The sequence below is a fragment of the Aulonocara stuartgranti genome, assembly GCF_965226115.1.
Source record: "Aulonocara stuartgranti genome assembly, chromosome: 3".
In the NCBI taxonomy this organism is placed as follows: Eukaryota; Metazoa; Chordata; class Actinopteri; order Cichliformes; family Cichlidae; genus Aulonocara; species Aulonocara stuartgranti.
The window spans coordinates 56,702,906-56,714,557 of record NC_138941.1 but is presented as its reverse complement, the minus strand read 5'-3'; the positions used below and the strand labels follow the sequence as shown (position 1 = coordinate 56,714,557).

General features: G+C 40.0%; 2 protein-coding genes across 7 annotated transcripts; both read right to left on the bottom strand.

Moving 5' to 3' along the window:
- Positions 1–317: 317 nt before the first annotated feature.
- LOC309703431 (butyrophilin subfamily 1 member A1-like) lies at positions 318–7,172 on the bottom strand. Of its 6 annotated transcripts, none has more exons than XM_082528235.1 (6): positions 6,758–7,172; positions 4,880–4,945; positions 4,356–4,448; positions 2,791–3,072; positions 2,562–2,675; positions 318–1,702 (listed from the first exon to the last, which is right to left on the bottom strand). In XM_082528235.1, the coding sequence occupies exons 3-6, from the start codon at positions 4,432–4,434 to the stop codon at positions 1,476–1,478; spliced, it is 702 nt and encodes a 233-aa protein (XP_082384361.1). In that variant the 5' UTR covers positions 4,435–4,448; positions 4,880–4,945; positions 6,758–7,172; the 3' UTR covers positions 318–1,475. The 6 variants fall into 6 exon arrangements, with proteins under 6 accessions (XP_082384361.1, XP_082384365.1, XP_082384362.1 ...); XM_082528239.1 differs by having other exon boundaries at positions 4,384–4,448; XM_082528236.1 differs by having other exon boundaries at positions 4,880–4,942.
- Positions 7,173–7,399: 227 nt separating this feature from the next.
- Positions 7,400–11,383, bottom strand: LOC309701683 (butyrophilin subfamily 1 member A1-like). The gene is made up of 7 exons (XM_082525836.1): positions 11,322–11,383; positions 10,458–10,631; positions 10,236–10,335; positions 9,563–9,901; positions 9,044–9,325; positions 8,816–8,929; positions 7,400–8,462 (listed from the first exon to the last, which is right to left on the bottom strand). The coding sequence occupies exons 3-7, from the start codon at positions 10,324–10,326 to the stop codon at positions 8,242–8,244; spliced, it is 1,047 nt and encodes a 348-aa protein (XP_082381962.1). The 5' UTR covers positions 10,327–10,335; positions 10,458–10,631; positions 11,322–11,383; the 3' UTR covers positions 7,400–8,241.
- Between the last annotated feature and the right edge of the window lie 269 nt (positions 11,384–11,652).

The following is an 11,652-nucleotide window of genomic DNA, read 5'->3' as shown; positions in this document are numbered from 1 at the left end:
ATAAAGTCATACCAAAACTATTACATCAAGTTAATCCTGCTATGTGTGGTACTGAATAAGAGTCTGTGCTCAGTTTTTTGCAGGACTGCTTCTGTAGTTTGACTTATTTTCTATTAAGTAAACAACAACAGGGCATAATATGTGCTTTTGTTTATTTGAGGTTTTATATAAAAAAAATTTAAGAGCTTTTTTATTTTTTGTATGTCCTGTTATGTAACCCTCAGAATGGACAGCGTATGTACTCTCTGTTCAGTGGGTGTATTTAGTCAGACATAAATACTGTCACAGCTCGACTGTGGAGGCAGGATAAGGGAGTAACTTAGAAACTTTATTTACAAAAACAGAAATCATTTACAAAACCAAGAGAAACAACACAAAAACAAACACATAGTGCCTGGATGGCCCATAAATGTGGCTTTAAACAGGAGGCAATGACACACATTAGAAAAAACAGATGAAAACATGTGTGGCACACTGTACCATTAAACAGTAAAGGAACTTTACTCCACACTGACTCATTTAAAAACACACACTGGTGTCTTTGGGATCATCTGATTGTGTTGGCATCAACAAATCAACAATCACGACCCTCTAACCATCCAGCAGCTTTGACAGAGATACAGTCGACGCCCAAAGAAGAACCACAAAACCAAATGCACAAGAGGAAGGTCACATCAACAGGAAGTTCCACATTTTATATTTCTGAACATCTTTTCATGTCCTCTGGCTCTTTGCTGTGCTGTAAACACAACCTGCTTTATCCTGGTGTCATAGCAGCAGATTGCTATGTAGCTCCCTCTAGTGGGAACACACAATGTAATGTGTTAACCTGGAAGTTAACTGCTGATGTGATTTGATGCTGCATAAAGAAAAGTGAAATGAATTGTCAGCAGATAATCAAAAACAAAAAAGTAACTGAAAGTGAAACGCAATTAAAAACATCATGAGTTTGGACTTTTCTATCATCTGATCGTCTCTGTGGGTCATTGCATCTGTAAACACCAGAGCTGGAAAAGTTTGAATGACTTCTGATAAAACTTTCAGGGATTCAGAGTGGGGTCATGTTTGATGGTTTACTGATGGAAAACTAACAAAAAAGAGTTAAACTTTATGATTCTTACAAGTGTGGTGTGTATGTGTGTATCGTTAACATATAGAAAGTACATTTAAAATAGGATGTCAGTTTTGACCTCTGACCTCACTTTTACATTTCCCATCTGTCTTTCTTTCACGTTGACCCCAAAATGTGTTAAATCTTTAAAGTATTGTCAGGAGAATGAATGAGTTAGTTATAAATATAATGCAGTACAATATTACATAATAAGTTCAAGTCATTAATGTCCATTTATTTTCACATACTTATTATCCTACTCCAGTGTAATGTTATATAAAAATACACTATTCTTGCTTAAAAGTAAGCACTGCACAAACAGCGAGCTGCCTGAGGTTTGTGCTCTCAGAGAGCTTCTTGTTCTTTAGTTTTCACTGCTGGTTAAGGCTGACTGTGCCGTACTCTGAGTCTCTGTTTCCTGGTTTTCCTCGCCCTCTTTGATCACCTCACTCATGTCAACAGCAGATGTGTCGTCTTCCAGCTGTTCTGATGGCGGCTCTTCTTTTATTTCTTTGTTCTCGGTGTCGTCACCACGAGCTCTGCTGCGTTTTTGTTTCATTGTTTTCAGCTCAGTTTCATTCACCTTGGTGTCTAAACACAGAAAGGAAAAGTGTCATACATATACATGTGTTTGTGTGTTTGAATACAGCTTTCCTATTGTAATTTTTATGTGACCATAAAATACCTGTAACTGTGTGGGAACATTAAAATAAAAATACGCATTAGTGAGAGCAATTATCATGCGTTTGTTGATTTATATTCCTGTTTAACCCCACTGACACTCCCTCTGGTCCCTCCTGCTGGTTAAGATCCTGTAATGTCTGTGAAGGTTCTCAGTCATCCAGGTCATCGTAGTCAAAGGAGCTTGCAAAGAAAAGCGTCTGGACTTCTTTAAGTTACTTGAAGACGTTTCACCTCTCATCCGAGAAGCTTCTTCAGTTCTAAGGTCAAATGGTGGAGAGTCCCAGATATAAACCTAGTGGGAGTTTCCCCCCACAGAGGGACAAAAGGACCCCCTGATGATCCTCTAATCGCCTGAGCCAAGGTGTGAAACTGGGTGTGGGCTCCAATCAGCCAGAGTTTTGGGTGAGTTCATTGTGAAACCTGGCCCCACCTTATCATGCAAGGTGGGGCCTTAAAGAAGTCCAGACGCTTTTCTTTGCAAGATCCTGTAATGTTACATTCATCCCTGAACCACAGTGTAAAAATACTGAGCAATCATAAACTGGAAACTGAGCAGTGTGAGAATAAAATATTCATTCAGGTAAGATAATGCTGAAATGATCACTTGTTAATTTCCAAAGTCCAGAGCAGCATTACTGTCCATGAACGAACATATTCAGACTCCTATAAAGGGAAACAAAGCTGACACTGTGCTCAATTTAGTCTCAGAAATTCAGCCTTTCATACTCCAGAAAATATAGAGAAGGGAAACAAACGTGTGACGCACCAGGTTTTTTTGATAGCATGAAATTCCAAACGAAAGCGATAGCAGTGCCAACGTACAGCAGGCCAATGATCACGATGATGAAAGTGGCCGATGGTTCCTTCCTGACAGCAGAGCCTTAAAACATAAAGAAATAGAAGAATATTCCTGTAAAATTAGCTCTGATTTGGTTCAAACTGCACATGATGAGGGTGAAATAATAAAATAGTTTGTTTCTGAATGTGAGTCATACCTGGAACATGTATGTGTGTCTCTCTGCTCTGGTTGGTGTTCCTCTGTTGGACTCTGCAGGTGATGTTGTTGCTGTGTCTCTTCTCCACAGTCACTCTGCTGCTGACAGTATAGAGGTCATCAGGACCTCTGAGGGTCTCTGTAGGTCCAGCAGAGAGGAGGTTTCCATCACCGTCCAACCACAGCAGCTCAGGCTCTGGATACCGGCCTGCAGACTCACACTGTAACACCACCCTGCTGCTGACATTTGACATCACCTTTATGACGGGTGTAGAGACTGACCCTGAGGAAGGGAGACGAGAGAAACCACTGAGCCATTGCATGCAGGGTAATTGGATAGACCTTTTTCAAAGCTTTTTCTTTAATTTCACCTCATTCTTCACAGTAAAAAAGAGTTTGATGTCTCTAGATGCTTCTATAATTAGTAAAATAAATTTTTTAAAATAAAAATATTACCATTGTTACCTTGTGTTACGCCTCCAGCAGAATTGATCTTTTAGGGTTCATATGCAAAAAAAGCCAGTTTTTGTCTCACACATTGAAACTTCTCCACTCCGTAGAGCTTTATAAGACGGGTCCTGGATGATATGATGAAGAGCAAGATGTTCATGACTGAGATTCTAAAAAGTGCCAAACAACTGCTCACAGGTCTGTTCACTCGTTTGAGGCTGAAGAGATATGCCAGAGAAGCAGAGGCCTGGAGAGTAAATAGGCTGCTCTCCAAATATTAGTCCAAGGTGTACTCTCAGCTTCAAGAGAAGACTAGAACAAGGTCTGCAAGAACATCTGGGAGAAGGGCACATCACACAACACTAACAGCAAGTGGGTGGTGGACCTAAGAGTAGACCACAGAGAGTCAGTCAACATCAGAAATGCAGACAACTAACAATGAGTCTCCAGAATGAAGAGCTGGACAGCATCAGGACCTGACATGTTTTATACATACTATTTCATAACAGTCATAAGATACTCAGTTGCAGTAACAAAATCATCACATGAGAAGATATGTGTGACTGATGTAAAGACAGATACAGATTATTATGCGTGCAGGATTCCACCCAAAGTCCAGCATCCTGATGCTCTATGAGCAACAGAGAAATGGTGAGAATTCATGTGGCAGAACCACAATCCAGGATTAAACACGAACAATCCATGAATACATCAGGAAAAAGCCCCCCTGAGATCAGCTGCTTCAAGACTCCATCAGCTAGCTGAAGAGGACAATGAGGAGGAACAGGACAGAAACTGTCATGGACGACCAAACACCTGCATGGGATGTACCATCGACCGATTGAGGAAATGGCTGGTATCAAGAAATCCTACCAGTGGTTGGAAAAGACCACCTTACAGGACTGTACAGAGGCTCTGATCATGGCAGCACAAGAAGAGGCCCTAAGATCAGATCCATAGAGCTAAGACTCTACCACAGCCAACAGGACCAGAGCTACAGGCTGCCCCAAGGTGTCCCAGAGACTATCTGACACATAGCAACATGAGGTAAGGTACAAGCTGGGAATGAGCACAACCAAGTGTCTGAGATAGTGTACAGGAACATCAGAGGTTTACCTCTGCAGAAGAGAAGTGTTAGAAGCACCAAAACAGAAGTGACAGCTGACGGTCTCCAGAAGATCTCCTGAAGAGACATCCTTCGCTTCTTATCTGAAAGTCAAAACAAAAGGCTTTTACTCTCTTCAGCTCTCAGTGAAGCATGCTAACGGTCTGATATTGTGAAACTGATTCGGTAATATAGTTATTTCTAGAAAAAAAAACTTCCCTTTTACGTCCATTCTAAATTTGTTTTCTATTTTTTAATGAGTGATGTTCAGTCTTTATAAAAAACAAAACAAAATAAAGGTCATTCAAAAGATCATCATTACTGCATTTAATGAAAAGATATGATCAAAATTATTCATCAGAGATTTGGGAAATTTTTTTGTCAGTTCAAACAAAATGATTGAAGTAAACACAACAACACGTGTCTGAACTTTCTCTAAGTGAGCGCTCAAACACATTTTAAAGTTGTTTGTTTCTGAAATGTCACTCCTGGGTGAGGTTAGGAATGTTGACCGACCAGTAAACCAACAGCTTACAGTTTTCTCTCAGGCCACATCTCTGCAGACGCTGCACCAGTCTGTCGATCCACTCTCACTGCACTGCTATAAATAGAACGTTGAGATACTTGAACTTGTCCACTTAGGTGTTAATTTTCATTCCTCTCTCTCAACACTTAACTGCAATCTGCCGCAGAACGGAGGCTGAAACTGTCTGTAAATATTATAATCAGAACTGTGACATGTTTCCAGCAATGGAAAGGTTTCAGACCCTCGCTTAGACATCAACACTGGGCCTGAAACCCCACAGTCTCAGAGGTTACATGATGCACAAACCCTGTTTTATTTTTGATTCAATATGAACTTATCTTCATATGAATATAAGTTCAAAATAAAGTTCAACATGGACTGATGAGAACATATTTTATGTCTTTCTTTAGTCATCGAAATATGACTAAAATATGTCATATATGATTGGTCGTCCCTCCCTGAGTCTGCTTCTACAACAGGTTTTCTTCTTCTCCCTGTCACCAAGTGCTTGCTCATAGTGGCTCGCCGGGGTTTCTCTGTATTATTGTAGAGTCTATACCTCACAATATAAAGTGCGTTGAGGTGACTGCTTAAATTAATTAATAAATGGATCAAATTAACTTAGACACACATCTTTCATGCTTTTATTCTTTGCCATAGAACACATTAGCATCTGTCTTTCACCACTTGCCCTAATGCTTCTGTTTTCATCACAGACCTCCACCCAGAGAGTGAAAGGCAGACATCAGCCTGTTATGGTGTCACTGGGATGTTGTAGGGCATCAAATTGAAAAAACTAAAAAGTGTGTCGTATGGCTCTCTCCACGCCTTTTCATATGATATATTACTCAAGATGGTTTCTTGAAATAATTTTCCAAGGTTAACTTTGACTTTGGGTGCAAGAACAATAAAGGTCAAGGTTTAAATGTTTAGCCAGCCTAGCTACTCATGACCCTGAAGGCCTAGTTTATTGTGGCAAAGTTTGAAGATAACGCATCTTGAAACCTGTGAACGGTGGACTATCAAACAGACAGAGCTGATTAATCTCACATTAATAATGATAATAAAAAACAAACAAATGTAAAACAGTCTGTGCTCATATTGCACGTGAGCACAGAGGGACACCGGTTTGCATCTTGTATCAGTAAGCCTACATATGGAAACATTTAATGTCCACTTAGGTGTTACCACAATATCACACTGACACAACATGAAGCGAGACCACAGAGTGTAAGTGTAACTTTAACAAATGTAAATGTAAGATGTGCATAGTTAGAGTTGCTTTTAATTTAATGACGACCTCATGAGCTCGGATCATGGATCGTGGCTCGTGTTAACAATGACGTCACAGTCCGACACAGGCAAGTGTGTACTCTGTATAATGTGATTTCTTTGCATGATTTTAGGTCAAATAAACAAACCTGATCCACCTTCAATCAGTGGAAACAATTTGAACCAAGACGAGCAAAAATAACAACGTAAGCGTGGGAATCTGACTCCACCCCAGGACGCTCTGTAAAGCAACAGGGTGGTTTTATAGGGTGGGTTTGTGTGTTATTCAGAACGCTAATAAAAGAAAAATATCTGGAAAAAGAAACAGTTCTGTGTTTTGTGTCTTTTTGACAAATTACTTCTAGTAAAAATCAAAGTAATGCGGACAGAAAGTCTGACTTCATAAGACAAAATTTGTTGTTAAGACCATAATTCATATTTAAATATCGTTTTTAGAACATGTTTGTTTATGATGCTGCTAATGCTGAAACATGTCCGCTGTGTTCACCTGTTCATCGGTCTGCTAAAGCTGGACGTGCACCATCACACTCACCAGGAACTCTACAGCGAAACAGAGACACACAGACACATTATTATATATTAAAAAAGGCTTACCGCAGTGGTGCAGACTGTAACTCCTGTTGTCCTGAGTTTTACAGTAAATCGGTCGTTATAAAGTCGTTATGAGAGTTTGCTGGAGCTCAGCAGAGATAAAAAACCAGCAGAAAGGCAGCACGTCATCGTCTTTGGGCTCTGCTGTGGTCAAACTGGATGCTCTGGTAAGTTGGCATCAGATTCTGAATGAAACAAGTTTTTACTTGTCTTAACTGCACAGTCTGGCTTCAGATTACACAAACTGTGAAGCGTTACTAACAGAGACTGCTGCAGGTCACAAATCTCACAGATGACACACTTACTGATCAGTGTGTTTTGTGTCTGATAATAAAACCATCAAATCCAGTGATCGCCGTCTCTGTCTTACACTGTGAGTCTGTTACCTGTGAGAGTGACCCAGCGTGCGTCACACTCTGATCGCCCTCGCTGTAATCACACCAGAGTTTTAGATCCAGCTGAACATTCTGCTGAACTGAAAGTAAAACTGCAAAACTAAAGCCCTGTACACATGGACATCATACACACCGCGTATTTTAATATTGCATGCAAATACTGTACATCTTGTAATTGGTGTGTGTGTGTGTGTGTATATTGTATATACAAATACATCTACACACATAGTTTACACTTTGGATTAGATGCTAAACTTCATTTCATTATGTTGTACACTTTTCAAAGACACTACATGAATCTAATCAAAGCCAGGCTGTTGCTCTTCACTCTGAGAAAGGTTGTAAGGTCACTTCCAAACAATCTGAAGTCTTTCTGCAGTGGAAAGTGGAAGCTTGCTGCCGACCCCTCACACCTCGGTTATAAGCTGTGACACTGGTTTGTGCACAAACTTAAATAAATGTGATTCTGAACTTCATCAGTTGTGCAGCACAAAGCACAACATGAAACTGGATGGTCGATAAACATGGATGTAAACTGAAGGCAATGACACACATGAGGAAAATAACACACTAGAAAAGCTGAAAGCACGTCCGTCTGTTGAGTCGCAACAATCATTAACTTCCTAACATCCTCCAGATAATGCGGAGGTAGCTGACAGACTCAAAGAAGCAAACGCATAAGGAAGGTCACATGACTCATTTTACATTTCTGAACTTCCTCTTTAAAAGTGACCCACAGGCTGACGTGCACTCTGCTTTATCACAACAGTCAGATCTGTGGTTCCCTCCAGTGGGTAAAGCCTTTACCACACGATGCAGTGTGTGAGTCTGGAAGTGCTGCGAAACAAACTGCAGGGTTTTTAGTTTTTTCTGTGACGTCACTGCAGTTCCCTCATAGATGAAAACTCCTGAACACATCACAAGTTTGATGTTTTCCGTCATGTGATGATGAAGTGACGGTGAGCACAGAAACAGAGTGTCAAACATGTTTGGAGTCTTCTGTGTCTCACGTCATGCACGTTATGGCGTCAGCTCCTCGAAACATTGGATGCAGCATGAGAGCTAAAGTTCTGTTTTTAAGACAAACGGTCATCAAATTTGAGCTTTTTTCTTTGAACCACTTATTCTGTACTTCTGTTTCTTCTGTTTCTTTTCCTTCTCGTCTTCTTTGATCTCCTCAGCAGCAGATGTGTCGTCTTCCAGCTGTTCTGATGGCGGCACTGCTTTTATTGCTATGATCTCGGTGTTGTCAGCAGGAGCTCTGGTGCATTTTTGTTTTGTTGTTTTCTTCTCAGTTTCAATCTCTTTGGGGTCTGCACACAGAAATGACAAAATAAGGAGGATTCTTCCTATTAAAGGGGAGTTTTTCCTCCCCACTGTCACCAAAGCATTTGCTCATAGGGGTCATATGACTGTTGTGTTTTTCTCTGTATGTATTATTGTAGGGTCTACTTTACAATATAAAGCACCTTGAGGTGACTGTTGTTGTAATTTGGTGCTGTATAAATAAAATTGAATTGAATGTGTTTGGTTGTTATCAAAGACTTTTATAGAGTGGAACAAAGGTGACGCTCTGCTTAGTTATTTCAGCTGAGTATCATAAATCCACAGTGTCAAAAAACATTGTCTGATTATTAATGAGAGGGGAAACAAACGTGTGACGCACCAGGTTTTTTTGATGGTATGAAATTCCACACAACAGTGACAATGGTACAAATCCACAGCAGGCCAACGATCACGATGATGAAAGTGGCCGATGGTTCCTTCCTGACAGCAGAGCCTTAAAACATAAAGAAATAAAAGTTATTTTTGTAAAACTAGCTCTGATTTGGTTCAAACTGCACATGATGAGGGTGAAATAATGACATAGTTTCTGACTGTGAGTCATTATTACCTGGAACATGTATGTGTGTCTCTCTGCTCTGGTTAGTGTTCCTCTGTTGGACTCTGCAGGTGATGTTGTTGCTGTGTCTCTTCTCCACAGTCACTCTGCTGCTGACAGTATAGAGGTCATCAGGACCTCTGAGGGTCTCTGTAGGTCCAGCAGAGAGGAGGTTTCCATCACCGTCCAACCACAGCAGCTCAGGCTCTGGATACCAGCCTGCAGACTCACACTGTAACACCACCCTGCTGCTGACATTTGACATCACCTTCATGACGGGTGTAGATGCTGACCCTGAGGAAGGGAGACGAGAGAAATCACAGTAATCTGCTGCACTCAATTTACAAGAGAACATTTGGATATCTACTAACTGTGTGTGAGATTATCAATATCGTAACTTTGAATTATTTATTTACACTGGAAAAGACAAATAATGTCACATATTCCAGAAAACTTTTAAAAGATTATTTTGTGCTAATAAACTTTGACAGTAGGAATTAGTCATAATAAAGTTAAATAAAATAATCTTACCAACAATAAGATGAACATATGACATTTGACCCAGTTGTGGAATGAAACATCTGTACGGTCCTTCATCAGACAGCTGTACTTTGGAGAGAGTCAGTGAGACGTCTCCATGCTTCAGTTTATCAAAAGACAGTGAGGTTCTTCCAGCGTACGACGGCTCTTTCAACTCCACATTTTCTTTATTTTTGTCCCACATGTAGATAAATCCTGGTGTCAGGTCAGTTCTTGCCCACTCCAGCTGCAGCTGTGATACATCCACAGGAGTTGTCAGGAAACAGGGTAAAACAACATCATCACCCAGCAGAGCCACTATTTGCTTTGTTGGAGCTTCCTGAGAATAACCTGCAAAGAAACACATCAGATTTGATTTACTCCTGTAGGATTCAGATGAAAGGCTGATTGAAGCAACACCTCAGACATGGGTGGATCTCTGCACAGATGAAGTCTAAAAGAGTCTGTTCTTTATTTAAACTCAGAGAGTAAATGACACAAAGAGCAACAACAATGCAAATAAATTACATTTGTACCATTATGTTAGTAATTTGGTCCCATTTTTCTGTGTTTTTTATTGTGTAAAGAGTCTCTCTGTGTACATGACCAGGGCTCGACTCTTTCATAATCTGAAGATGAACATGTGTTTTCAGCCTGTAATGGTGTGTTATGCCTCTAAACTTACCTCTGCAGAAGAGAAGAGTTAGAGACAGGGCAGCATTAATGAAGGATGAGAGTCGAAGTGTAAAAAGTCCAGAAATCTGATAAAGAGCCATGATTCACCTCTGAAAATTAACAAAAACAAATGCTCTTTATCTCTGTCTTACAGGAAGCACCAGCACAATCCTCTGAAACATTAAACATTACAGTCTTAAATATGAAAGCTCAAATTAGAAAAAAAAAATACCTCAAAGAAACACTTTTGGAGACACTGGAAATAATTTCTTCTTTGTTCAAAGACTTTCTCTACAGATTTTCTCTCTGGTGCTCTTCTTCACCTGCTTCCTGTTCCCACAGCAGCAGAGAAAGCTGAGGGTGTGTGTGAAGATCAAACTGAGCTCCTGAAGAGCATTGCTCATTACTGTGAAAATTAAAAAGAAAAGCAAGCTTCCTGTTACTATTTTCTCTGTCAAAGAAACCAAGACAACAATGTGTTTTGTAACGTAGCTTTTTCTAAACCCTTTAAAATATCAGAAAGTACAGGTGACAGCTCCTACGCCTCTACGTGTACTTCTGGGTTTTCATGGCTGATTGGATTTGAGGATTGGCTTATTTACACTCATTTGGTTAAATGAGATTGTTCAGATTTTTGTAAGTTTTTATGCTTTTCAGATTTTCTTTTGTCTGTTTGGGTCTAACAGAGCAATACTGAGCAACAACTGTCTCTCACTGCAGTTTCTCAGAAGGAGAGTCAACAACTCTTCAACAAAGTCTAACAATGTGGACACAAAATGGTACAGACTAATCCATTGAGGTCAATTCTACAAAATGGTGCGAAATTCAAAACCTGGTAAAAACTGGAGTCTCTCTCCAAACACTCACTGACTTCACCCGTAGTCTTCATACAACTCTAGTGGTGGGTGTTTACTCACGCAAGCTAAGTGGCATTAGACAACAGTGGAAATTCATGAATGTGATCTTGAGCGAAATGCTCAAACCACTTTCTGTCACACTGAAACTGATTCTCTGATAAAACTTCCAAGAAGGAAAAGCCGATTATATTGTTGGTCTGTGGCAGGGATGTGATGATACAGAAAATAAGAAATCCTACCTCGAACAAATGTTTTTCAAAGCACTGGAATAGCAGCCTCTGTGTCTCCTGCTTCTTCTAAGTATTGTTGTTGGACTTTGAACAATTATAGGTTTTGCTGCTCAAGCCTGGATTGACTCATACATTTGTACAAAGGTTCCTGAATCATTAATCATTACAAAGTTATGCACTCAGATTTGTTCTCTTTTTATATCATTGTATTTAACACACACGCATAGCCACACACAGAGAAAGTTGTGTTTTCATATTTTTGTGTGGACATCTAATTGACATAATGCTTTCCCTAGCTGCTTACTATAACCATAACGATAACTCTAACCCTGACACTAAA

What these genes read in the sequence shown, in the direction of transcription:
- LOC309703431 (XM_082528235.1), bottom strand. Translation starts at nt 4,434, where the DNA reads ATGTCTCTTCAGGAGATCTTCTGGAGACCGTCAGCTGTCACTTCTGTT. An exon ending in GACACACATACATGTTCCAG is followed by an intron (nt 2,676 to 2,790) that starts GTATGACTCACA and finishes TTATGTTTTAAG; the next exon opens with GCTCTGCTGTCAGGAAGGAA. An exon ending in CATGCTATCAAAAAAACCTG is followed by an intron (nt 1,703 to 2,561) that starts GTGCGTCACACG and finishes TTCTGTGTTTAG; the next exon opens with ACACCAAGGTGAATGAAACT.
- LOC309701683 (XM_082525836.1), bottom strand. Translation starts at nt 10,326, where the DNA reads ATGGCTCTTTATCAGATTTCTGGACTTTTTACACTTCGACTCTCATCC. An exon ending in AACTCTTCTCTTCTGCAGAG is followed by an intron (nt 9,902 to 10,235) that starts GTAAGTTTAGAG and finishes GTTTCTTTGCAG; the next exon opens with GTTATTCTCAGGAAGCTCCA. An exon ending in GACACACATACATGTTCCAG is followed by an intron (nt 8,930 to 9,043) that starts GTAATAATGACT and finishes TTATGTTTTAAG; the next exon opens with GCTCTGCTGTCAGGAAGGAA.